Here is a 26,552-nt window from a genome sequence, read left to right as displayed (position 1 = left end):
CTTCAAAGCACTAAGGAGCTGGAATTTCCAGCTGTCAAGTTTAATTGGTAAAATGATAAATGAAGACTAAACTGAACAGAGAATACACTTGGAAAAAGGCTTTTTAGACACTAGAGCATCACAGAAATGCCAATAGTTCTTTAATGCATTAATAATTATAGAGATTGTTTTTAAATGTAAATTAATGTTAGTAGCAATATATTGTGGCATCAGAAGTGAATTTTGGCTATCATAATAGTTTGGTCAGAGCATGAATACACAGAATAGTAAAAAGCCATTAAATTAAGAGGCTTAGAGCCACAGGTTTGAAAATGTAATTCAGAATGCAACCTTGAAGAGGCAGATGTAGCAAAGTTAATTAGAAGAATCTAACAAGGAGGAATGTGGTACAAAGTTACTCCTTACAGATAAAGTTCTTGTCTTAAGAAAAGCATTCCTAACTTGTATGTCCCGCCTGTCACTTTTAATGAGAACCAGAGAATTACAACTCAAAAGGAGATTAAACTACAGATTTACAACATACAGGGAGTAGCCAGCAGGATGCACTTGCACCCACTAATTGGAAGAACATATCTCTTGACAACATAAATCAGGGTATGAAGCTAAGAAAGCACCCAATTAGGAACATTTTAATGAGAAAGTCTTAGTAATGCAACTTCTTATCTCGTTTGACAAATGAAGGCAGCTGGACAGGAACAAGATAATGAAGTTGTCTATGAGAAAGCCCCTAATTAGCAAAACATTCCTGAGAATATCTGTCAGAGCCTCTAAGCTGACAGATTTAACTAAAATAAAGAGAAAAGTCTCTTAAGTTCTTTATTTACAATAAGGAATTAGTTTGTCTTGTATTAAATATATGTTTACACATAGAAGACACTACTATACATCACAAATAGAGAATCACACATAGAATAAAGGGAAAACCAAAAGCTTGATTTAAACATAGGTTAGCAGAAGACTCACAGTGATTAATGAGCCCAGACACAAAGAATGTTGAATAGATAAGCAGGTGGATCTTGTGAAGGTCAGGGGATAATTGCAAGAGACATATCAAAAACTAGTACTGTAATAAATGAGTAAAGAGTGCCATCTAGTGATTGTTAAATTATATGTCTCAAATGTAAATTTTGACTTGTAATTTGAAACTGACCAATCCTGAGAAAGCCTCCATCTCTGATGTCATAACCCCAGCCAATGACAGTGTGAGATTCTCAGACAAAGGAGCCAGAATTGAATATAAGCAAGTGGCACACACTGGAACATTGCTTTTCTCTGAGAGTTCCCACATGGCTTCCATTGCTCTCTCTTTTTGGACAGGAGTCCCTGAGAAGCCCGTTGCTGGCAACGAATAAAGCTTGCAAACGATCACCACTCTTGCCTACTGAGTTTGCTTTTGAATTTTGCTGCTGACCTTGCAACATATTAACTTCAAAAATTTACTTTAAAAACCCCAGCTTATCTACAATTGTTGCAAAGCTTGCAACAATTCTATTCATGCTAGTCTCTTGGGGGGGTAACCCCACTGAATTCACTGGGACTTCCGCCTAGGCATGCGTAAGATTGCACTGTACTCTATTAGACATCCTATACATGACTACTCAGATGAAAATGTAGGTGTGGTTTAGGTGACTTTGGTCCAATCCCACCAAAAGTGGACCAGTGCCACTGAAAGCTTGCATGATGGTGGTGTGTAGGGGACAAAAATGTGATTACAACTACCAGGCCGGCCCATTCCCTGAGGCCAACTGAAGCGGTTGCCTCAGGGTCCAATCCTATCCAGTTTTCCAGCACTGATGTAGCTGTGACTGTACTAATGAGGCATGTGCTGCATCCTATGGTGGAGAGGCTTCCTCAAGGTAAGGGAATGTTTGTTCCCTTCATTAATGGGCTGCATCAGCACTGGAAAGTTGGATAGGATTGGGCCCTCAGGCAGCAGATTGGTGGGTGGTGCCCATTTACCTCTCTTGCCACCACTGCTTCTCCTTCTCCTTCAGGAGCCATTCATTCTCTGCTTCTCCCACTCTTCTGGGTTCTAAATCAGCACTTCCCATTTCCTCTTCCAGTCCTGGAAGTCCAGATATTCCAGTCCAGATGAGTCCAGATATTCTCATCTGTGGGATGACAAGTTGCACCTGCTGAAATTCTCTCTTCTATACACTTGTTAAAGGTCTAACATCCCTAAAGTTGAAAGTTTGAGCACCCCTGCTCCAGAGCCCTGCAGTGTCTCAGACTCCCCCTCCCTTCCTACCCCCACAGAGGGGCTCTTCATGAGAACCGGAAGTGGGAGCCTCGCCTGCTTGCCGTACCTCTTTGGCTTAGGGAAGCGGGCAGGAGGTCCGGGCGACTCTATGGTTAGGAGTGAGGGCGAGAGAGGCCGAGCGACCGACCAGACTGGAAGTCCTTCTAGGCGGGCGGAAGTGCGGAGCTTGTCTGCTGCCGGCGCCAGCGCCTTCCTTGGGGATGTTGTCCCTCGATTTCTTGGACGATGTTCGGCGGATGAACAAGCGGCAGGTGGGCGGGGGGGGGCAGTGAGGGGGCGCCTCCTTGCTCTGCAGCTTGTGGCCCCCCCAGCCCAAGGGGGCCAGGGGGTCCTGGGGCTGCTTCAGGCGGACGGGGTTGCTGTGGGGGGAGGGAGGTTGAGGGGTCCTCAAGTGGGCTTGGGGGGCGCTGTGCCAGGGGTCTGAAGCCCTTTTCATGCCATGACCCCAGTCAATACAGTGTGAGACTGGGGCCCCCATCAATCCTGCCCCCCTGCCAGGACCCTACCCCCCGCACTTGTTGCCCCTGTGGCCCCCCACACTTGTTGCCCCCACACTTGTAGCCCTGTTACATCTCCCCAGCACTGTGACCAAATATTATATAAATAAATAAAGTATGAAGTTGAGAATCCACCATCTGTTCTGCCCCCTCTCCAGGACCCTATGCCCCCACTTCTGCCCCCCACTTCCCTTGTAGCCCCCCATCCAGCCCCAAGGGTGCGAGGGGGCCCGGGGGCTGCTTCCCCCCACTCCCTTAATGCCCTTCCCCCCCCCCTTAATGCCTCCCCAGTCCTCTTCACTGTAACTAGATATTAGAGAGGACAGAAAAACTTTACCATGAAGCCTGGCACTAGTCAAAACTATTTTTGCAGAATTGCTAAGAACCTGAGCAGGCCTGGAACATAAGCACCTGGTACCTGAAGGGTACCAGATGCCTCCCCATTTACTTGGTAGTGCTCTAGTCCAATGGTCTTCAGTCTTTTTCATGCCATGACCCTAATCAATCACTTGATCATACAGTATAAGACTGGGAACCCCCCCCATCAATCCGGCCCCCCGGGACCCTTTCCCCCACTTCTGCCTGCATTGTTGTCAACCCCCTTAATGCCCTCCCAGCCCTGTAACCAAATATTCTTTTTAGAGAGAGCAGAAAAAATTACCATGAAGCCTGGCACCAGTGAAAGCTATTTTAGCACAATTGCCAAGGACCTGAGCAGGACTGGGACACAGTGGTCTTCAACTGATTTCTTTCCTGTAAGTTGCTGCAACCGCACAACTTGAGGTCTTGCGACCCCATTGGGATCCCACCCCAAGGTTGAAGAACACTGTGGTAGAATTCGTGAAATTGGCCCCTTAGCCTGCTCTGGTACTTGGGGGAATGTCGGCAGCAGATATGTGGTTGAAAAAAGTGGCAAAAGTAGCTGCTGCCACTTGCCAAGTACTAAGGGAGGGTGGCAATAATGTGATAAAATATGTGGTGAAATGGCTGTTTCATCTTGCCAAGCAATAAGGAGGATTTTTGCCAGATGCCTCCCCTGTACATGGTGGTGCTTTTGTCCAGTTGTCTTCAACCCTCTTCATTCCCATAAGTTGCCACAACACCACCAATGAGGCTTCAGGAGACCATTGGGGTCCCAGCCTTATTTTTGAAGAACACTGCTCTAAGCCTCTCAACTTTGCTGAGATTCCTCTGCAAGAAGAGCTCTTGCAGGGGAACAAGAGGAACCAAGGTTAGGGTCTCTGAAAGCCACTGTCTGTGCCTGAGTTGAGATGTCCGAATCTCAGTCCCTACTGTAATGGTTCTCAAACGTTTTAGCACTGGGACCCACTTGTTAGAATGACAATCTGTTGGGACCCAGTGGAAATGATGTCATTAACCTGAAAGTAATGTCATGGCCAGTGACATCACCAAGCAGGGAAAATTTTTAATATCTCGCATATAATGAAATCAAATTAAGTAAATTAAACATTTATATTAAGTATGAGTTTAAAATAAAGAACCACCCTCCTAAACCTCCCAAACAGTTTCTGATTTAAAAAAAAATCCCCAAACATTCCAAAGGCTGCAATCCTTTCCACACTTACCCAAGAGTAAGCCTCATTGACTATTATTATTAAAGGGATATACGTAGTAGCCTGTTAAAAGTACAGATCTGTAACATTTCCCAAATTAAGTCTAATAGATTAAAAATAAAATACACATTGGAATGAATGGGAACCTACCTGAAATTGACTCTTGCCCCACCTCGTGGGTCCTGACCCACAGACGGAGAAACACTGGTCTAGTGTGTTGAGGGCTGGTGTACAGCACAGTGGCTCAGAGATTAAGTTGTAACTTGGCACTGGCTCAGTCTGAAATTCGCCTCTGCCACAAACTCATCAGGTTGCCTGAGGCAAGCTACTGCCCCTCAGCCGCATCTGCAATAAGGAAATAATAGTACTAGGGCTGCTGGAAAGAAGATTGTCCTTGGGGATGTTTATGTCAGAGGGAAGGAGCCATGCATGCATCTGTGATGAAGGGGACTGCTGTGTTCCCAGCGCCTTGCTCATTCCTGCTCATTTCTCTTATCTTCCCCCAACCCCCTCCAGCTGTATTACCAGGTGCTGAACTTTGGAATGATCGTTTCCTCAGCGTTGATGATCTGGAAAGGGCTGATGGTGCTAACAGGCAGTGAGAGCCCCATCGTGGTTGTGCTTAGGTAAAACTGTGTTGTGGACCTATGGACCGAACCGGATCTGAGGTCTGGAACCTCAAAGAGAGTTGCAGCCCAAATAACCTGGAGCAGGTCTTCACTCCAGTTGCCTTCCAGACATGGCCCATTCAGTTGCTTAAATATTTTCACTATTACTATATTTCTTACATTATCACTGCGCTAATTTCATTTTTGGGCTTGTCTTTGACCGTATTAAAGTCTTACCTATGGCCCAGGTCTAGGCCAACCCGGCACAAATACTATACACTGCACTAGCTTGATGGGAGTGGACATAGGCTCAGACCTACCTCATTTGGTATGTAGACTGTGGTATTTCTGAGAAGAACCATGTAGACCAATGGTTCCCAAACATTTTAGCATCAAGACCCACTTTTAAAAATTATACTCTTTTCTGTCCCACCCAGATTCACGAGACTTTTTAAACATAAGAACCCGTGGCACTAGCAGCTCCTGTGTCTCCAGAGAGAAAAGTTTTCCTTTTGAGTCTTAGCTCCTCAGTTCTGGGAAATACACAGTTGCTAGTGGTACTGTTAAAAACAGTTTTCATGGCTGAAATTGGTAAGTAGACAGAGCTTTGAGTCCTGCCTTGCCAGCCTTTTCCCCTGTCAAAGTTTTATTATTAAGGGCACTCTGAAATCTAAGCTTGTATCTCATATCACTGATGGCTCGTGCAACATGCATGTCTCCTTGGAAGAGCTTGAAATGAGAGGCTAGAAGGCTCTCTTCCTCTCTCTGCCTTTCCCCTCCTGATTGGAACATCAGACTTACCTTCTGTCTGCAGGCATAACACAAATGCATCATAAAGTTTGTCACCTCTGTAAATCAACAATTTTCAACCAATGAGCCATGGCACATTAGTCTGCCATAAATGGTCCACAGGTGTGCCATGGGAGATTGGGGGAGGGTCATTTATTAATAGGGCCATTGGGGGATGTGAGCCTCCCACTCACTGGCAGTGTGGTGTGCCTTGTCAATTGTTTAAACAAACAAACAAACTCATGGTGTGCCTTGACAATTTTAGCACCTTCCATGGAATGAAAACGGTTGAAAACCACTGCTGTAAATGAATCGTTAAAACATTCAGGGGTTAAGGATGTAGGACAGTTTTGCTGTTTCCCATATGTAGTTAAAGGACTAGCTGTGCCTGGGATTAGGAAGGCTGGTAATGGCAAGTCCTTAGAGGAGCACATGAGAAACTGGCATCCTGAGAGTATTCTGTGTGTACTCATGACAATTCTGGCTATATCTACCTTCTTCAAGGTGATTGCTGGTGCAGCATGGGTAGTCCTTCTTCCCCATTCCTTTTAATCTGAGAAAACCAGCCTGGCTGACATCATCTCAGAGCCAAATGCAATCTTCAGTCTTCCTATTAATAGATGTGTCTTTCCCTTCAGTGGCAGCATGGAACCTGCATTTCACAGAGGAGATCTCCTGTTCTTAACCAATCGTATTGAAGAGCCAATCAGAGTGGGTGAAATCGTGGTCTTTAGGATAGAAGGACGAGAAATTCCAATAGTGCATCGAGTTTTGAAAATCCATGAAAAGTAAGTTTCAAATGCAGGAATGGCTTGTCCCTGTGTTAGTTTACATTGGGACTCCTTTGCAGACAGGCTGGCTTGCGACTAATGTGGGGATTGGAACTGTCTTAGCAGTATTTCCCTGCTGCATGTGGGCTGGTGGGAGGCTGTTCTCTATATCGGTTTTTCAGATCTTTACCATTGTCAGGTAGACTCTATACCAGGTGTTACAATATTGGTGGCTGATATTTTTAAACTTTGGTGCTTTCAATCAATCATGCTGTCCAGGTCAGGGGTGTCAAACATCAGGATGTGGCCCGTGGAATCTTTTTATCTGGCCTTCAGGCTCTCATCTGCTGAGCAGTGCTGAGGTGTTACTTCTGAAAGGGCAGCCCACATGAAAATTGGGCTCTCCCATATCTTGAAATATGATCAAGATTTGCATATTTTCTCTTCTGTCATTTGCAGCTAATGAGTCCTAAGTGAGAAAAAGTGCTTATTTTTGGTTATGACCTGTTTAATTACATCATTTCCTGCCTAATGACATCACTTCCAACCCTCAGCAAGCATCATAAATGCTATTCAGGCCTTGGTTTGAAATGAGTTTGACACCCCTGGTCTAGGTCTTTTACAGGTTTAACTTCCTGCTCAACACAGAAAGTTGGCTGGTACAGGGATGTCATACACACCACTGGGAACTGATGGGTTGCTACCCTGTTGGAGGACAGACACTAACAGTGCACTCCTATACATGTGTTCTCAGAAGTAAGCCCCATAGAGTTTAATGGAACTTACTCCCAGGTAAATGTGCATAGGGTTGCAACCTAAGTCCTCTTGTTTCATTTCTCAGCAAGGTATCTATACCCAAATTTGATGGCACTAGTTTTCAGGTGTATATATGTCCCATTTCTTGACTTGCTCCTTCAGCTTGTCTCTACTGTGCCTCAGACCCAGCCCAAGATCTCCTGGTACCTCAAGTAGTTTGCCATATTCCACATATCCTCTTACTTGGTAGAGCCCCTGTTGCTGCTACTCCTGCTCCCTAGATTTGAAAAGGAAGAAAATAAGCAGAAGCAAAAGTGTAGAGCGGAGGGGTGGGCTAGCTAGAGCATTCAGGAAGAGCAGCAGCAGGTGGATGCAGGCAAGCCACCCACCCATCTGCCATTTGAAGGACCACCCTAACTAGCCTCATGGATGGTTGGCCAGCAAATGTGGCAGAGTTTCACCTCTGCCACGAACTCATAGGCAGTCTTAGAAAGATGGTGCACAGATCCTAGCATTGCTTTTGGAGTTTTGCCCTACTTGTCTCTTCTCTCTGAGATGGACATTTTGATTACAGTTCAGCTTTTGCACAGTTCTGTAGCCAAGTAGTACAACAACTGTATGTCTTCTTTAAAATTGTATTCGGCCTTGACTGTCCTTGAGTAACTGATCAGACTTTTTTATTTTTCTCCACCAGGCACAATGGAGACATCAAGTTTTTGACAAAGGGCGACAATAATGCTGTTGATGACAGAGGTTTGTACAAGCAGGGACAGCACTGGCTGGAGAAGAAAGATGTGGTGGGCCGAGCAAGAGGGTAAGAAATTAGATACAGGGTTGTAAAAACTTTTTAGCCCAAATTAGGCTACTTCCAGGTTAATAAACAACCTGTGAAGTCTCTCTTCAGAGCTGATGCCTGATACCAAAGGAGACTCACCTGGCTCCATCTGAAATAAGATTCATGTGGCAGGTTAAGTCACTATTATTATCTCAGAGGACATTTAAGACTACAAAAAATTAGTTGCCCCATGGCTTGGTTGTGTATTCTTTGCTTCTGATGTCATTTTTTAAAAAGACTTTCTTGCCATAAGCCTCCTTATAGACCATAAAGACTGAAAGGTGTAGTATAATTCAATAAATACTGTTTTTACTGTCTCTACTAAGCATCTTTGAAGTGGCGATGGCTCCACACAGTAACTACAACAGCATGGGTTTGGGTTGTATTGGGGTTTCTGTTCTGAATCCACGCCTTGCCAATATTTACTGGGACTTGGTGGGCTACAGTGTGTGGGTCTTGCTGCAAAAACTGGTTTTAGTGCTGTTGTCCAGTGTGGGGTGGCTTTCAGGTCTGCCAGAATCCATCTCTGACAAAATATAGTAGTTGTCTTCCAGTCCAACAGAGACATGCTCAGGGTCAGCTAAAATTGTATCTAAAACAGCAACTTTGTTTTCTAACTTTTTCTTTTAGATTTGTGCCGTACATTGGAATAGTGACCATCTTAATGAATGATTATCCTAAATTTAAGGTGAGACCTTTTGTTCATTTCACCACCTGGAACATTATCTCCTTCCTTTAGAGGAAACATTTTACATAAACTGTGGTTGCTTAGGGAGTCAGAGGGCAGGTGTCTCTGCCGTTCTTCACCAAAAAAAGATCATCCCAAATTTTGCAGGTGAATTCTTTTAAAGAGGCTCAGCTTTTGAAGCTGCATATGGTGATTTGAATGTCAGGCTTTGAGTTCCTGCAGAACTTAGAATGTTGTCCAGTGTTTTTGACATAGCCAGCGAGGGAGCAAGCACCAATTGGGGCGTACAAGCACCCTTCTTGTACGTACCTTGGACGTACAAGGAACGTACCCTTCTCTCATGGAGATTTCTTCACAGCTTTTAGCCATGATGGCTATATGGAACTTCCATGTACAGTGGCAGTATGTCTTTGAATACCATTTGCTGGGAAGGGAAGAGCAGAAGGCTGTTGTCCTGCTTATGGACTTCCCAAAGGCATCTGATTTGGCTACTGTGAAAGACAGGGTGCTGGACTAGACAGATCCTTGGTCTGATCCTGCAGGGATTTTATTGCATCATTCTCCTGGATTCTAGACTTTTAAAAGACATTTAGTTTCTTTTCAAGTAGTATTGGCAACCTTCAGTCTCGAAAGACTATGGTATCGCGCTCTGAAAGGTGGTTCTGGCACAGCGTCTAGTGTGGCTGAAAAGGCCAATCCGGGAGTGACAATCACTTCCACACCGGGAGCAAGTGCAGTCTGTCCCTGGTCTGTCTCCCTGGCTATGGGCCTTCCTTCTTTGCCTCTTAGCCTCAGACTGTTGGCAAAGTGTCTCTTCAAACTGGGAAAGGCCATGCTGCACAGCCTGCCTCCAAGCGGGCCGCTCAGAGGCCAGGGTTTCCCACTTGTTGAGGTCCATCCCTAAGGCCTTCAGATCCCTCTTGCAGATGTCCTTGTATCGCAGCTGTGGTCTACCTGTAGGGCGCTTTCCTTGCACGAGTTCTCCATAGAGGAGATCCTTTGGGATCCGGCCATCATCCATTCTCACGACATGACCGAGCCAATGCAGGCGTCTCTGTTTCAGCAGTGAATACATGCTAGGGATTCCAGCACGTTCCAGGACTGTGTTATTTGGAACTTTGTCCTGCCAGGTGATGCCGAGGATGCGTCGGAGGCAGCGCATGTGGAAAGCGTTCAGTTTCCTCTCCTGTTGTGAGCGAAGAGTCCATGACTCGCTGCAGTACAGAAGTGTACTCAGGACGCAAGCTCTGTAGACCTGGATCTTGGTATGTTCCGTCAGCTTCTTGTTGGACCAGACTCTCTTTGTGAGTCTGGAAAACGTGGTAGCTGCTTTACCGATGCGCTTGTTTAGCTCGGTATCGAGAGAATGTGTGTTGGAGATCGTTGAGCCAAGGTACACAAAGTCATGGACAACCTCCAGTTCATGCTCAGAGATTGTAATGCAGGGAGGTGAGTCCACATCCTGAACCATGACCTGTGTTTTCTTCAGGCTGATTGTCAGTCCAAAATCTTGGCAGGCCTTGCTAAAACGATCCATGAGCTGCTGGAGATCTTTGGCAGAGTGGGTAGTGACAGCTGCATCGTCGGCAAAGAGGAAGTCACGCAGACATTTCAGCTGGACTTTGGATTTTGCTCTCAGTCTGGAGAGATTGAAGAGCTTTCCGTCTGATCTGGTCCAGAGATAGATGCCTTCTGTTGCAGTTCCAAAGGCCTGCTTCAGCAGGACAGCGAAGAAAATCCCAAACAAGGTTGGTGCAAGAACACAGCCCTGCTTCACTCCGCTTCGGATGTCAAAAGGGTCTGATGTGGAGCCATCGAAGACAACAGTGCCCTTCATGTCCTTGTGGAAAGATCTGATGATGCTGAGGAGCCTGGGTGGACATCCAATCTTGGGGAGAATCTTGAAGAGGCCGTCTCTGCTGACCAGGTCGAAAGCCTTTGTGAGATCTATGAAGGCTATAAAGAGTGGCTGTCGTTGTTCCCTGCATTTCTCCTGCAGTTGTCTAAGGGAGAATACCATATCAGTGGTGGACCTGTTGGCTCGGAATCCACACTGCGATTCTGGATAGACGCTCTCTGCAAGTACCTGGAGCCTCTTTAGTACAACTCGGGCAAACAGCTTTCCTACAACGCTAAGGAGAGAGATGCCGCGGTAGTTGTTGCAGTCACCCCTGTCACCTTTGTTCTTGTACAGCGTGATGATGTTTGCATCCCTCATGTCTTGAGGTACTCCACCTTCTCTCCAGCAGAGACAGAGGATTTCATGCAGCTCAGTGACGATGATCTCTTTGCAGCATTTTAGGACTTCAGCAGGGATGCTGTCTTTTCCAGGTGCCTTGCCAAAGGCAAGGGAGTCCAGGGCCACGTGAAGTTCTTCTAGGGTTGGTTCACTGTCAAGCTCTTCCAGCACAGGCAGGCACTCAATGTTGTTCAGTGCTTCTTCGGTGACTACATTTTCTCTGGAATATAGCTCAGAGTAGTGCTGCACCCAGCGTTCCATCTGCTGCGCCCGATCCTGGATGACCTCGCCTGTGGCAGACTTCAGAGGGGCAATTTTCTTCTGTGTTCTTCTGTCTTTTCAAGTATATCCATTGTATCTCTTGGGCCCAGTTCTTACTGAGGTGCTACATCTTTTGACTCTAGTGTTTCAGCCTGCAGTTGGGGGTTTGCATAATTTAAATGTTTCTCTGTACAGAAATGCTTCCTGCCAGCCCACAAAACCCACCTCTCCTAGTTCTTCTATGTGCAGGGGAACATTTTGGTAGGATCCCACCTTGTGAGTCCCCACCTGCAATCTGTTGAAACACAACTCAGACACAGATTTGCCACCTTACTGAAAACTAGTACAGGAATTTGGGGTGGTGGGAGTGGCAGGTGGTTGAAGCTGAGTTCTTGGGCTTCTGCAAGAACTTCAGATTTTTTATTGCAGTTCATGTTCCATGATGCAAACCATGGTTGTGCAGTCCTGTAACTTGGCTGTAAGCTTATTTGTACAGTTCCAAGTATTACACATCTGTTCTAACCCTCCTTTTGTTTCTTTCAACAGTACACCGTCCTCTTTCTACTGGGCTTGTTTGTGCTGGTCCATCGAGAGTAGCCTGCTACCAAAAAGACCAGGCGGAGATGCCAGGTTCTCTGATGCTAGACAGTGGGGTGTGATGTGTGTACATTTCACTGCTTAACCGAGTTGGGTTTGCCTCTTTTGGTTTTCTTTTTTACTGCTGTGTAACAGGACGGTTGATCCCAGTATTTTGAAGAGTATGTCGCATTTTAGCATTTTTGTACATCAGTGAATTTTTTATATTAAAACTTTTAAGTCAAAAGCATTCAGTGTCCGTCTATGCACTCTGTTCTTTCCCCTGCTGTTATTGCATTATGCTCCAAGGAAACCAGACTCCGGTTAGCAGCTTAATTGTGCCAGGTCACAGGACAAGTGGTCTTATCAAGGTACATTAGGTGCTGATCATACCCTACTATGAATTTTGATCTTTAAAATCTGTAGGCATGCAGATGCCACAGGGGTCTCATTTGAGAGTTCCAGGGAACAGCAGCAAGTGCTGGATTTAGCAATTGATTAATATTGTCTGTTTAATGCAGTCAGATAGTCTCCACTGCAGCCTGTCTATGCGTCTATTTTTAAGGACACACCTAACCAGCATTGTGTTTTTCTGAACATTAAAATGTATTGTTATTTTTAAAGCTCTTAAAATCACTCATCAGTGTACAAAGGGGAATTTCATGCCTTGTTTCACCCTCAAGTACTGCTTGTGTAGCTTTGCAGAGGTGTCTGTGCATGATCTTTCTTGCTGTGATTTTAAACATTGAATGAAACACCCATAAGGAAGACAGACCATGCCTTCTCATTAGTAGCCTGGCTCTTTCAACAACTGCATCACACCTCCTTGGAGCAGGCCACAGGACCTAAATTTGTGTTTAGCACAGTCACCTCATCGTGCTAACGAGTGAGTTCCTTCTGCAGTTTCTATCAGTTTGCTGCCAGTCTTTGGTACACATCACCAGCTAATATCCTCACGTCTGTCGAGTGCATATATTGTGCATCAGAACAGGGACCGCCAGACTTGTGACCTGCATGATCTATTTTTTTAAAATGTATTTAAACCAGAACCTTGAGATTTACCTATCTGAGCAAGACCCAAAGTGGCGACCAGGGGACAGAGCTGATCAACTCAACCTCGTTTGAAATGAGCAACCTCTGTGTGATGGCCATCCCTAACTGCAACTTGGAAGCTACCAGGGCATTTGGAGAAGCCAACTGATCGGGGATATGCATACTCTAGCAACATGTCCTTCAGTGTTATTGGAAGTTCATGCAATTTGATTGGTTTGCGTAAGTGTACACACCCGAGAGAATTCAACTGATTTTTTTAAACTCAGTCTGCACATGCTGTTCAAACCAAGCAAGTTTGCATAATCTTCTGGACATGTTGAGATGAAAGAAATTATGGAAGACAAAACTTCTTTTTCCCAAATGAAGAAATTCTGTTGAGCGCCTCCCCTCCCCAGTGGTCCCCTTTGCTGAGTTTTCACAAGAATTGCTTACATGCTTTCAGGCAAGCCTCCCTCTGAAAGTCTTAAGGGCCAGAGGCTTTCTTTTGAAAGAAATAAAATTGAGGTTTTCAGAAGACCATCCCAATACCAGTTTGTTCTGTTTGCAGCTGTACATTAAGTTAAATACCTCGCATCGTTTAAAGCAGCCAGAAACTGAACAGAAAATGAAATTAGCCATAATTGAAGTGATGACAGAGGTATCTAAATCTGGTTGGTCCATCATGTCATGATGACTGAGCCTTAACCATTAAAGCTGTGGCAGTGGATGCATCTGAACAAAAATAAGCAGGGGAGGGGAGATTTCAATTATAAACTTTTAAAGTAGAAAATAGTTATTTAATGGAGTTCGTTTAAAAAAAAGACTTGGAACTTAATCCTGACTGATTTTGTGAGTCAGGATTTATTTTTGGCAGCTCAACTGTTGGTAATTTTTGAGTTTATCTGGTGATTTCTTTCAGTTTATGGTTCTGACTAGTTTTAATTTTAATTTAATAAAATTTAATTTAATAAAATTTAATTTTATTCATAGCACTTTTGTTTCTGTTTCTTCTATATTAGCCACTTTGGGGCTTTACTGAGCTGAAAGGCAGGGCACAGACGTCTTCTGTCAATTCATTTATTCATTCAATTAGGAAATGACACCCCTCCCCCTGGCATTGGGCCCTGCAGAGGCTGCCTCCCTCCCTTTTGAAGCACCAGAGGTGTGACATCATCACCCACCCACCCCCCGGTTCTTTCTTTGTTTCAAGAGGAAAAAGTTGCTAATCAACACCTTGTTCCACTGCATGCAAATGTTGATATTCTACATGCTGTGAAGAAAGGTGCTACCCACAAATATTGCCACTTTTTTGGTAATGGATGTTTTCCATAACTGAATTGAGAAGCCCAGAGCAGATGCTGCAGGAAATGAACAGGATCTGGGTGGGGTAGAGTGATCTGTAAGTTATTGGATCTGCCAGTCGTCTTAAAGGAGTCCAGGGTCTGCTGGAGACTCTTTTCACATATGCTGTTCTATGAGAACTCTTAGAACTCTTCATTTCTCCAGAGGTTTCTCTTTTTACAGTGTGGTCATCTTCCTGGCTGCATAGTTCTCATAGTCCACAGGCAGTAGCCACAAAGCAAGTCCAAGCAGGTTCTTAAACTGTTATCCTTTCTTGCCAGCTGACTTCTCCACCTTCTGCCCTTTCTCACAATGGCTTGTCAACTCTGTTCTTTCACAATGGCCTTGTCAGCAACTTTTGGTCTTCCATCAAAGACACAACCTGAGCAAATCCCACTTAGCTTCTTCAGGTGGGGCAACAGCTCAAAAGCAGCGAGTGCTTACAGGATGGGAGAAAGCTAGCAGGCTATCAGGCTGGGCTTCTGCAGCCCAGCTGGGAGGAAGGGGCAAAGATGCTTCATATAACCCCAGCCACAACCTTCTCTGGCTCCAGCAGCAACCTCTTGTGACACCCCAACATCGGTTGCCCCAGGGGTAGCTGTCTTTCCCCTGATCTCACCAATGTGTACTACGTGCATACTTCTGTGTGGCTATGTTCCAGTGGCATCTTTGAACAAGTTTTTTTTTTTAAATCATGTGAAAGGATAGGAACAGTGCAGTAACACGCTCCAATCTGTACAGTCTGCTTGCTCAACCACAGGTTGGACAACCCGCTCTCTGAACTGCCTGGCCTAAAGACCAGCTCCTCTCCATCCCACTCCAAACCTAACTCTGACGTCAGCCTCAAGGGTCTGCTTAAAGCAGCATTCAAGCAAATCTGCCCAGTGTTTGCATTGTATATGGTGTACCAATTTCTCACTGCTCCCTAGTGTAAGAGGGTCTCTTGTTTTCTTCCCAGGTAATCCCACTGAGGCCTCCTGCATCACATCAGACATGCTTTGATGCCTCCAGTAATTGCTCCTGGGAACATGAGGTTCTTGCTTCCTTTGGCTGCCCTGTAATTGGCACCAGTTAATTCCAGTCTACACAGTATTCACTGTAATCCTTCAGCCCCTTCTGCTCTGGCTCAATGACCAAATCAAAACAAGCTACCTGGGGAATCCGCTGTAGGTGCTGAGTACTGGTCTGTACTCTGCACAACCCCAGATCTCAGAGCTTAAACATTAAAAACTGACAATCCATTGCCTGCACAATGAATTGGGAAAGGTGCAGTCTCTGTCTCTAGGGCTTTGCACAGTGCAACAATTTCTATGGCCATGCGAATTCCATAGGGCTATTTCATTTACCACAAGGGACAACTCCTGAATTTAGCTATCTGAAATCTTAGTTTGCTTAAGGCTAAGCAATCTGAGTTTCTAGCCTTCTGTTTCTGTGCACATTTTAGTGTTGTAAGGTCTGGTCAATAAATGATCAGATTAATGTGTTAGGCTGCAATCCTAACTACACTTTCCTGAGAGTAACCCCCATTGAACAAAATAGGACTTACTTCTGAGTAGACCTGGTTAGGCTTGTGCCCTTAATCAATTAAAAAAGTGTTCCTGTTTAATTGGATGGCAGATGTTTATTTTTTATTATTTTAGTGGAAGTACTGTGAAAAATTGCAAGTAGCAAATACTGTCTAGAAAAAGGCATTCCCTTGTGTGGGAGAGAATGGGGAATGCCCCTTCAAAATTGCTTAAGTACCTGCTACAACATATGTGCACACCATCTCTAAATAAAATACTTTTTTTTCCCTGTGACACTGTATTTTCTCATCCAAGCTGGTAGCTTCTAGTGAAGGAAGGGGCAGCAATCCCTTCTGCCCCCCTTGACTTTTACATACCCATGTAGCATATGCTGAAATTTGTTCACCTTTGATACACCTGGAAAATGGGAAACCTTCTCCAAGAAGACTTTCACTTCAAGGAAAGTTCACACCTTGTTAGTGAATGAAAAATCCACTATCCAAAGTGGGGGGATTTTGTTTGTTTGTTTTGGACTAAACAAAAGATAGCAGAGTCTCAAACAGCTGACTTCCAAGTCCTATAGAAGTCTTGATTAGGTGTTGTGGTGTGCACCAAGAGTGGGGAAGGAGCGGATGTGTCGTAAGAACCCAACAACTTAAAGTTTGCAAGCCCTAAAGATGGTGTTCAACTTGCTTGTTTTGCAGATTTGGACCAGCCTCTGAAGGGGGTGAGATGGTTTCCTTGCACACTGAAGGGATGCGCTAAAATGCATGATCGAGAATGCCCTTTGAAATGCATTGATTCCATCCATCCGAATGACCATACTAGGCCATAGCCTTACCCCAGGGCTGCCAACCTCCAGCTCTGTGAAGAACAGTGTTTCTAAACTCTGCCATGGTCCTAGAAATATCCTTAAGGAGATTTACAGCACAGTCTTAACCCACTAGAGCAGTGCTTCTCAAGACTCGTCCTCTGCCATACTTTGTGCAGAAGGAATTTTGGCAGGAGTGACAAGTCTGGTCCTACTAGTAGGTCTTGCTAGTGGGTCTTTCCATTCCCACCTCCCTTGGCCAATGGCACAAGATAACCTTGGGTTCTGGCTTGCTAGCATCTAGGTTCCAGATTCTCTCTCTCTCTCTCTCTCTGGGACTACCACCAGTGCCCTTTCTAGCAGCAAAGCCCTGTTGGCAGAGTGGCCCCGTGAGCCTGCTGGCGGCTCACTTTGTTTGGGCCAGCCGTTTTCAACTACTGTGCCATGACACACTGGTGTGCCATGAACGGTTTGCAGGTGTGCCACATGAATTTGGGGAGGGCCATGTATTAGTAGGGCCATTGGGGGATGTGAAACCCCCCCCCCCACCAGCAGTGTGGTGTGCCTTGTCAACGGTTAAAAAAAAAACTGATGGTGTGCCTTGATGACTTTCTTACTTTCTCGGTGTGCCATGAGATTGAAAAGGTTGAAAATCACTGACTTGGGCGATGCTGGTGTCAGTCTCCGCCCCACCAGCTGGGCTATTTAAACCGAGGAGAGCCGGACGGTAGGGAGAGACTGCAGCGGAGCAGAAGGGGGGAGCTGCGCCACCTAGTGGCCAGACCAGGCAAAGGGAAAAAGGAATCTCCGCTCTCTCCAGTCCGTCGGGGAGACTGTGAGCTCAGCGCAGAGCCATGGCCGCAAGAGGGCTGGCCAGCAGGGTCCTAGTGGTGGGGGCCTTGGCTTACCTGCTCCTCTTCTTCACCATCTCCGTCTCGCCCGCCTTTGGAGACAAGAGGAACGGACCCTTCCGGCTCAGGGAAAACCTCTGGGCTACAGGTACTGGGTGCTTTGGAGGAGGGAGTGTTCTGCAAGGGGGGGCACATGCCCTGAGCATTGGCAAGTTGCAGGGGGCTGGTTTGGGGGTCGTTGGAGAAAAACTTGTGGGGGGGGCAGGAGAGGCTACACTTAAGCTCCTTATCTGGCTCCCATGAACTTTGTCTATTGTTCAAGTGGGGGGGGGGATTTGCCTCTGCTGTTAACTCACCCACGCCTGAGTATTTGAATACTCCTTTGGCTTTCCAAGAAAGTACATCTAGGGATTTGTGGAAATTGGGAAAAGACAGGCAGGAAGTCCAAGCAGAGGTTATTTTGCAAACATCCCACTAAGGCTGAGCAGGTGAGAAATATTGCTGCCCAGTGTGCCTACTGTCTAATGTGCCAACCCCAATGAGAGCAACATGAAAAAAAACAGTGACCACATCACATTCTTTCAGATCATACCCTTGTTCTTCCCACTGGTGGTTGTGCTCCTTGCTAGAAATCCTAGCATGGGGGTGGGTATGTGGGGGGGGGGTCACCTTTTTCCTTTGGTTTTGTCTTCTTTGGTAGTCTGCAGCTTGACTTGCTTACTAGAGCCACCTGCATGACTACTTACTAAACTGCTCCAAGTTGTATTGTGTATGCTCCAGTAGTGTAAGACACTTGGGAACCCCTCCACCCAACTGCTAAGATGACTGTGAGTTGGTTTGTGGGAAGGGACGAGGAGCAAAGAATATTCTTGAACCGGCTCAGATGTGCAGGTCCTTTTCAGCCTTGGCAGATTGCTTAATAGCCCATAGTATTTATTTTAGTGACTTATTCAAATGTCATATCAGCTAACTAAAAGACAAATAAAAGCACTCAAAAAATTGTCTTAAATTGTGTACAGGTTGTCATGAGTAATGTCTTCAGCACCAGAGGTGTGAACAGCTCCAAAACCCCTTTGTCCATAATAAATAAATGAAGTGACCTTCTTTTTTTATGGCTGGGGATGTGCAGACTGAAACTGCGAGGGCTGTCTCAGGAGTCATGCAGTCCAAATTCATTACTGATATTTAAATTACCCTGAGAGAGGCCTGTTTACTCTTACCTCGAAAACCTGCATCCTGGGATGGTGATATCCCAGTCTCCCTGTGTGGCTGGCCAACACATTCATGAAGGATTAGAAATTCTTCTTTAGGCAGGTCTAGTTCCTTCTCTTTTTTAAATGTATTTTATAAATTTTAGGCAGGCTAGTTAGAGCAATAGCAGTCTTTCCTATAATGACATATGCGCATGAGGGTGGGACAATAAAAATGGCTGACCAAAGAATTGATGCTTTAGACTTGTGGTCCTGTAGAAAATCGTTATATGTACCATGGACAGCCAGAGTAACCACTGTTGGACCGTATACAAGCAGATCCAGCATTAGAAGCCAAAATTGCAAGACTCGGTCTGATTTACTTTGGCCATGTCATGCGTGCAAATGCTCTAGAGAAGGCAATGATGTTAGGAATGGTTAGTGGAACAGGAAGAACATGCTGGCTTGATCCTATCAGAACAGATACAAAGATGAAGATGCAACAATTTAAAACGCCTTGCTTGACAGGGTAGCATGGAGAGCTCTTACCTATAAAATCACCAAGAGTGATTTTATACATGGATGACTGAATGGATAAAATACCCACACAAATTTTAGTACTTATTTGAATATTGGATCTACAAGGGTTAGTGGAGAGAGAACTAACCATGGTGTTATTGCAGGGGTGCCCAAACCCTGGTCCTGGGGCCACATGTGGCCCTCGAGGCCTCTCAATGCGGCCCTCAGGGAGCCCCCAGTTTCCTATGAGCCTCTGGCCCTCCTGAGATTTGTTGGAGCCCGTACTGGCCCAATGCAACGGCTCTCAGCGTGAGGGCGACTGTTTGACCTCTCAAATGAGCTGTGGGATGAGCTGTGGGATGAAGGCTCCCTCCACTGCTTGTTGTTTCACAGCTGTGATGCAGTGGTAGCAGCAAAGGAAAGGCCAGCCTTGCTTTGTGCAAGGCCTTTCATAGGCCTTGAGCTATTGCAAGACCTTCATTCATTCATATAAGTTCATCTTTAATATATTCATTTATGTAAACTTATGTAAATGTATTCAAATTCTAAATGTAAATTAATTCTTTTTTTCCCTGGCCCCTGACACAGTGTCAGAGAGACGATGTGGCCCTCCTGCCAAAAACTTTGGACACCCCTGTGTTATTGTATTGAATTTTGCAAGTTAGTACTAAACCAGTGGTTCCCAAACTTTTTACCACCAGGACCTGCTTTTTAAAATGATCAGGACCCACCTGGGTTTACCAGACTCTTAAAAAGGGAGATCTGGAAAGAAAATATTTTTTTGCTTTTTTGTTTCTGAGTAATAACCAAAAAACAATCTCCCTATTTACACATGCTTACAAACTGTAGGAGCTGAGCAAATTGCAGGGCAGTTGGTAGCCATCTTGCTCACTGCAGGAACTGAGCTTTTTCCAGGCTAATTGGCAGCTATAGTATCTGATTTTTGAATAGGGCTTGAGGCAATATCTGATCTTTCTATCACCCTTTGGCGACCCACCAAAAATCAGGTCACGACCCACCAGTGGGTCCCAAACCACAGTTTTGGAACCATTGTACTAAACATTTTTGCCTTAATTCATCAACAAGATTAATGATCTACTCACAAACAATGAGTAATGATTTTCAGAGGATTATATATTAAACAATGTCCATGTATTACATAGATGGCAACTACCTTTCATAATATTCAATCATGGTTCAGGAATGTGCATGAGGTCTTGCTAGTACAATGTGGTTGATTTTTCCACCCACGCAGGGATCATGCACATATACTCCCTCCAAATAACCCAGATAGGAAGCAAGGTAGCACATAACTCCTTTTTTGGTTACAGAACATCTGATGAGCGAAACGCCCATCCTATCCAACCACCCATCCTCTCCAACCTGAATAAATTGATTCTGTTCAATTCTATTTCATGCCCAAATGTATCGCTGGTGAATTGGAATAATGGCATCTTGGACAGGAGCTTACAGTTATATTCCACAACAAAATATAGCCCTTTAAAAGCATTAATGGTCCACTTCTGTGGCAGATTCTAAAACCAAACCCTATATTATTTTTTTTTTTTTCAGAAATGCCCATTTATGTCATTTTGTTGGTGTTATGTATACAATTTGTAACAATTGGTCATTTGAATGCAGCAATGGGTCCTGCACAAAACAAGTTTTTGGTTTCTGCTGTTATGAAACATGTTACTTAGTCCTTCATTTCAAACATCCATTTCTAGCTAATAGGAGACCACTGCAGTCAGTGTGTTTGGAGGAGACAGGGATGGGTAGAGGGACTGATCTGTACACCCATCAGATGTGTGTGACCATGAGATTGCTGCAAAGGTGGGGTTGCAGTTTTTTGCAAGCCACTGTAAGCAATCCTAAATGTCCATTTGCAAAGGCATGCAAGCTACACAATCACAGGTGTGGCAACAGCATCACACAAATGGTGGACGGTGGGCAACTATCTCAAGCAACCCACACAAACCCAGTGGTTATGTGAGTCAATGGGCAGAGTGAATGCGAGGGAGAAAAGTAGTATTCAGCAGAATATGAGGTGAGCCTCAGAAATAGTACTATGTCCATTTGTCTGATAATGACTTAGCATTTGAACAGCATTGAACAGGCCTTTTTGAGCAAAGTGCTTCGTGTGGATTATCCTGATGTGGCCCTGAAAACAACTCTGTAAGGTACTCTTATTCCCATACTGCTGTAAGTACTCTTATACCCCATATTTCCCCCCAGATGGGGAAGACTGAGGCTGGGAGTGAGCGACTACCTTAATGCCACCTCATGAGTCCATAGCAGAGGCTAAAATCCACACTGAAACAGAAAGAAACCAGGGAAATCCTGATTTGCAACTCAGGCTGCAGTCCTGAGTCCACACTTTCCTGAGAGTAAGCCCCATTGAACAAAATAGGATTTACTTCTGAGTAGACCTGGTTAGGCTTTTGCCCTCAGTCTCTTTGCTGCTGGCTTCACATCAGCTCACTGGCTTAAGACTGCAGTACTGCATAGCTCCTTCTTACCATGTCTATGTGCGCAATGTCACTGCAGGACATTTTATGGGGAAGAAGAGCTCTCCAGTGTCTTCTCACGTACAGTCTTCATCCCCTGAAAGAGCAGACACGAACAACATTCCTGAGGGTTTCAGCCCAGTGCTCACAGGTGTCTTGGAGGACATGAAGGACCTGTTGATGAGAGAGCTTCTTAAAATCCTCCTTCAAGAGAAGCTATTAGAGGAGAACCAAAGGAAACAGGACCTGAAGGACCAGGTGAGATCCCCCCCCCCCACTATTCTGAAGATGTTGAGCACAGGCTTCCACATGCACAGTTGGTTGGCTGTGCATGCAATATACCTTTGTCTCTCCTCTGGATCACACGGTCTCTGCACCTTTTCACATTTCACTTGTCTGGCAAGGATCTCACTTCCCAGTACACCAGCTGTTCCCTTCCCTTAGATAGCTGATCCATTGCACTGTGAGCGCAGTGTGAGATATGGCTAGGCAAAAGTTGCAAGGTTCCTGCTGGATGCCACACTTGATATAACTGAGGCATTACAATGATTGAATAGGAATTTATAGGGGCAATGTCAATCACAGACTAGGGATTGGTAGGGGTGCCCACCTCCATTGCTCATGCTTTTCCTGCTCTCTGCTTTAGAAAAGGAAGAGAAATGGCACAGAAGAGGAAGATGAGTGGCCTAGAGGCTCCACCATAGCATTTACAACCAATCCCTGTTCCAGCCAGGTGCAGCAAAGTATCATAATAATCAACCCTTATTTGTAGATCTCAAGAGCTTGGGTGAACCCAACCACTTGAGGACAGAAGAGTGGTTAACAGCCTCCTTCAAACCAGCTGTTTTGTAAAAAGATTTTTGGTCCGAGAATGGGGAGTCTTTCCATATGTGCAGTGAGACCTACAGGCCCCAGCTAAGGGGAAGACCTTGCTGGGGTGTGTGGGTGTAAATAGAATGCTAGATGTAGGGAGGTGGCAGCAAGATGCAAGTGTCTTGTGTGTGCTCCCTGAGGTATCTGGTGGGCCACTGTGAGATACAGGAAGCTGGACTAGATGGGCCCTGGGCCTGATCCTGCAGAGATGTGCTGACGGAGATGGGGAAACCAATTTCTGCTGATCAGGGAGGCAGTGGGGAGGATATTCCTCTCTCATCAACAGCATCCTTTTTTCTTAACTAATCTGTGTGTTTTATTACAGGAAACTCCTTCATTAATGAACATGCTAGTAAAGTACATTTAAAGGGAGGAAAAGGTCATGGATTTTTGGATAAAGGGAAACTCCTGAAAACCTTTCCAATGAAAGGATCAAGAATGCCAGAAATGTTGTTTACATGATCACATTTATATTATTATAATCCTAATATTGATCAACTTTATGAAGAGCTAAATATTTGCTGCATAGAGAATTCCTGCAGATTTCCAATGGAAGAGGCATTGTCAATAAATGTTCCTCTTTGCACAACTGAGAATAATCTTTCCTTTGAGTGACACTGAGCAAGGCAAACAAATGGGAGGAGACTGGAAGCAGCCACAAAGGTTTAACATAGACAAGGTGATGCTTTATAGCGGGTTTCTGTGCCAGTCTGCTCAGAGGGCCAGACTACATATTTTGTTAAACATTTTTATTAAGAAACAGGCTTTAAAAAGGAAATGCTGCTTTTTAAATTAAAAACAGGACAGACCTGCTCCACATCAGAACTGTAACATGTGCAGAGATGTGTTAACCCTTTCAACCCATCAGGGTGGTATAATTGGCTGAAGGACCATGCCCATCAGAGGGTGTACTTGATCAGACCAACCCTTCAACCGTCAGTGGCAGTGTCCAATACACCATCAGGGGACAAGTGAGGAGGTGACACAGGAATCCAGCAACATGCTGCCAGCACTGCCCCCATGACATTTTTCTGCTAATCTCCCCCTCTCATGAATGTTTGTCCATGGAGCAGTTGTTGGGAAGATGGCCCAGGGGAAACCATTAGCCATATTCCTCCCCTGGATCGTCCTCCCCTTAGCTGCCTTTTGACAAAAGGGAGGCAGATCCTGCTTTAAATCCACCTCTTAATGCTGCATTTAATGTAAGCTGTATTGCAGTCCCCAATTATTGGCTGTTAGATGATGAAAGTGTGTAGGAAACAAGGGCCCACAAGGACTGTGTAACATGTTGATATACTTTTTTCACCACTGTGAACAGATTCAAGATGTTTTTCATGTAACAGGCATATTTCAACTGCTCATAAGCACTGCCAAATGTACCTTTATATAGGCTCCAGCTGTTTTGCACTGTGTGGTGGCTTATGGAACGTACAATAAAGCCCTGGGTTCAAAAAGGAAGCTGGAAATGGAGCAAAACAGGAAGGGCGAAGGAGAAGGATGGGCTAAAATGCTCCTCTACACTTCCTCTTCTGCTCTGTTCTCCATGTCCTTTTTGAATCTAAGGAGGGGGGTTAGGAGAAGAGACAGGCAGATGTGAGCAGCAGGAATCCCTGCCAATTCACCACCTGAGGCAGTTGCCTCAGGCAGCCTCATAGATGGACTGGTCCTGGTTTTCCATCCAAGTCAGAGCAGGGGAAGGCAGTGGTATTGTGCTGTTCTGCTACACAAGAGCAACTCATTTCAAGGGACTGTTGTGATACCCAGGATATAACAATGGACACCAGACTGGCTTTTAGAGCTTTATTAACAAATCATATTACAATTAAATACAAAACATCAACTAGATACAAACGACCACTTTCTAGCTCACTGGTTCTGAAATGCCATTAAAGGAACTCTCCACTCAAGGAGAACCAAGCCCAGAGCAGCAACATACAAGGCTCACCCAGCCAGTTCTGACATTCTGCTTTGTGGACTGTGTCTACCAGTGCAAATATTGCACGCCTCCTGTACACCAATTCAGGCACACTTTGCATGTGATCCCAAACAGGAGTTACACTCTCAAATCCACAATCTCAGTATTTTCTGGTTTGTTGCTAAAGTATGCAACTAGCAGCAGCAGAAATCCCAGCTTAGGTTGATGCAACTTAAGCAAATGGGCTCCTGTCTTTTTTTTCTTCAAGGCTATGATGAGTGCTAAACATATATTAAACTAAACAGGCAAAACATCTAAACCTTGTAACATGCTAGCCCCTGTACATTCTGTTCTGTTTGTTGTGGTAATGACTACAATGCCTAAAAAAAAAAGTTTATCTTCATTCCTGGAACTTGTGCTCTTGCACACATTTTCTGTGATGCCCCCAAACACTGCATACTTTTGACTCTTTGCAGGCTTAAGGACTAGAAACTTCAAACAAAAATTGAAAGTGCAGTGCTTCTTCCATAGGGCAAAATACTGTAAACACAGTACTGAAACCTATAAGGTAAAGCTACCTGTACATGATTGATCAACATACAGTATATCACTATATAGCATCCTCCAGCAGGAAGCAGCCAAAGTAAAGAGAACAGATTGCCAATTGCTAGGTGCTGTTCAGAGGTCTACATATTTCCAACCTTACTCCATGCATTACTGCTTCACCCAGAAGGAAGCTAGCATTGCTGGAAGGATGCCACTAGGAAGGGGTTATAGCTCAAAAGTGGAGCACATGCTCGGCCTACAGAAGGTCAGGAGAAGGTCAAAGTAAGGGCAATTGAGCAGTGGAACAGATTGCCCAGGGAGGGGGTGGACTCTCCCTCACTGGAAATCTTCAAGCAGAGGCTTGACAAGCACCTACTGGAGATAGTCTAGGAGGATTTCTTGCTATGGGCAGGGGGTTGGACTAGATGACCTATTCGATCCTTTCCAACTCTATGATTCTATGGGTTCAATTTCCAGGTGCAGGGGAAGAACCCCCACAAATACCTACATAAGCCATGGGTCTAAATTAGTACAAGGCAGTTTCATATATGCTCACTAGTAACACATTCCAACGTCAGTGTCAGGCACATACAGTAATATCTCCCCTTCCACAAACCAGCCAAATGTGGAGACAGTAAACATAACTGGGCTTGATACTAACTGAGATCTAAAGAGCATGAGTGCAAGTGAACATACAGTGATACTAAACATTTGTATAGCATTTTCTATGTGCAAAGCCCACCACATGTATTATCTTGTTGTACCCTTTGCAACCACCTTGGAAGGTAAGCTAAGTGAGCATTATTATGCCCATATTGCAGATGGAGAAGACTGAGGCTGAGAGGGAATGGCTCACCTAAGGCGACCTAGCAAGTTCATGGCAGAGCTGAGATTCAAAACAGGATGTCCTGGTTGGCAACTCAGTTCCTTAGCCACTATGCATCCCAACCCTTGTATTCAACAGATAGCAACCTTCCAGTGTTACTGATGCAGATGCACCCCCTGCATCAGTGCTGTAGGGAGAGGAAGGGAAAGAGGAATTTACCAAGTAACTGGCAAGTAGCCCCCAACACTGGAGGATGGAGTTGCCAGAAGCTTGAGATTGCTTCTTGAGGTCCAGAGTGCCCCCACAAAGAAAGGTTTTCCAGAACGTAGAGTCAATTTACATTGACAAAGAATGGAGTAGTGTACATTTTTTCCCCCTGGACCAGTAGTCTTGAGCAATCAAACAGGTTCCCATAAACGCCCCAAGTCTATGGGGCTCACAACACTCTAAACTGGCTTAGCAGAACCTTCTTCAGACACAAAATGCGGCTTCCATCAAGCATTAACTCTTGTTAGCACTAAACTAAGGTAGCCCTTCCTTTGCAGGCTCCAATTGGCCCCTGTCTGTACCATCATCATCCCCTTCCAGTTTCTCATAGCACTACTATAGACAGGAGGAAATGCTTTCCAGTTGCTCTCCTGGCTGAAAGTTGGTGCAACTGTTGAAGGCTGTGGTGGCATAAAAGCCAGGTTCAGGGCACCCTTTCCAAGGCCAGTGTGTGGACAGTGCCAGGCCTGCCCCCTCGCTCACTTGGCCAGGGTACCTTGCAGTCAATATCCTTGC

At 45.1% G+C, this 26,552-nt stretch overlaps 2 protein-coding genes across 2 annotated transcripts; both read left to right on the top strand.

The window, feature by feature from the left end:
- Positions 1-2,414: 2,414 nt before the first annotated feature.
- SEC11A (SEC11 homolog A, signal peptidase complex subunit) lies at positions 2,415-12,100 on the top strand. Its single transcript, XM_066635202.1, has 6 exons — positions 2,415-2,511; positions 4,848-4,957; positions 6,367-6,516; positions 7,949-8,068; positions 8,720-8,777; positions 11,824-12,100. Exons 1-6 carry the CDS (start codon positions 2,461-2,463, stop codon positions 11,872-11,874), a joined length of 540 nt encoding a protein of 179 aa, XP_066491299.1. The 5' UTR covers positions 2,415-2,460; the 3' UTR covers positions 11,875-12,100.
- A 5,241-nt stretch (positions 12,101-17,341) lies between these two features.
- On the top strand, positions 17,342-22,889 carry NMB (neuromedin B). The gene is made up of 3 exons (XM_066634755.1): positions 17,342-17,541; positions 21,650-21,867; positions 22,808-22,889. The coding sequence occupies exons 1-3, from the start codon at positions 17,397-17,399 to the stop codon at positions 22,847-22,849; spliced, it is 405 nt and encodes a 134-aa protein (XP_066490852.1). The 5' UTR covers positions 17,342-17,396; the 3' UTR covers positions 22,850-22,889.
- Positions 22,890-26,552: the final 3,663 nt, after the last annotated feature.

This window comes from Tiliqua scincoides, chromosome 8, assembly GCF_035046505.1.
Source record: "Tiliqua scincoides isolate rTilSci1 chromosome 8, rTilSci1.hap2, whole genome shotgun sequence".
In the NCBI taxonomy this organism is placed as follows: domain Eukaryota; kingdom Metazoa; phylum Chordata; class Lepidosauria; order Squamata; family Scincidae; genus Tiliqua; species Tiliqua scincoides.
Note: the sequence above shows the minus strand (reverse complement) of the source record. Positions and strands in the feature narration are given on the sequence as shown.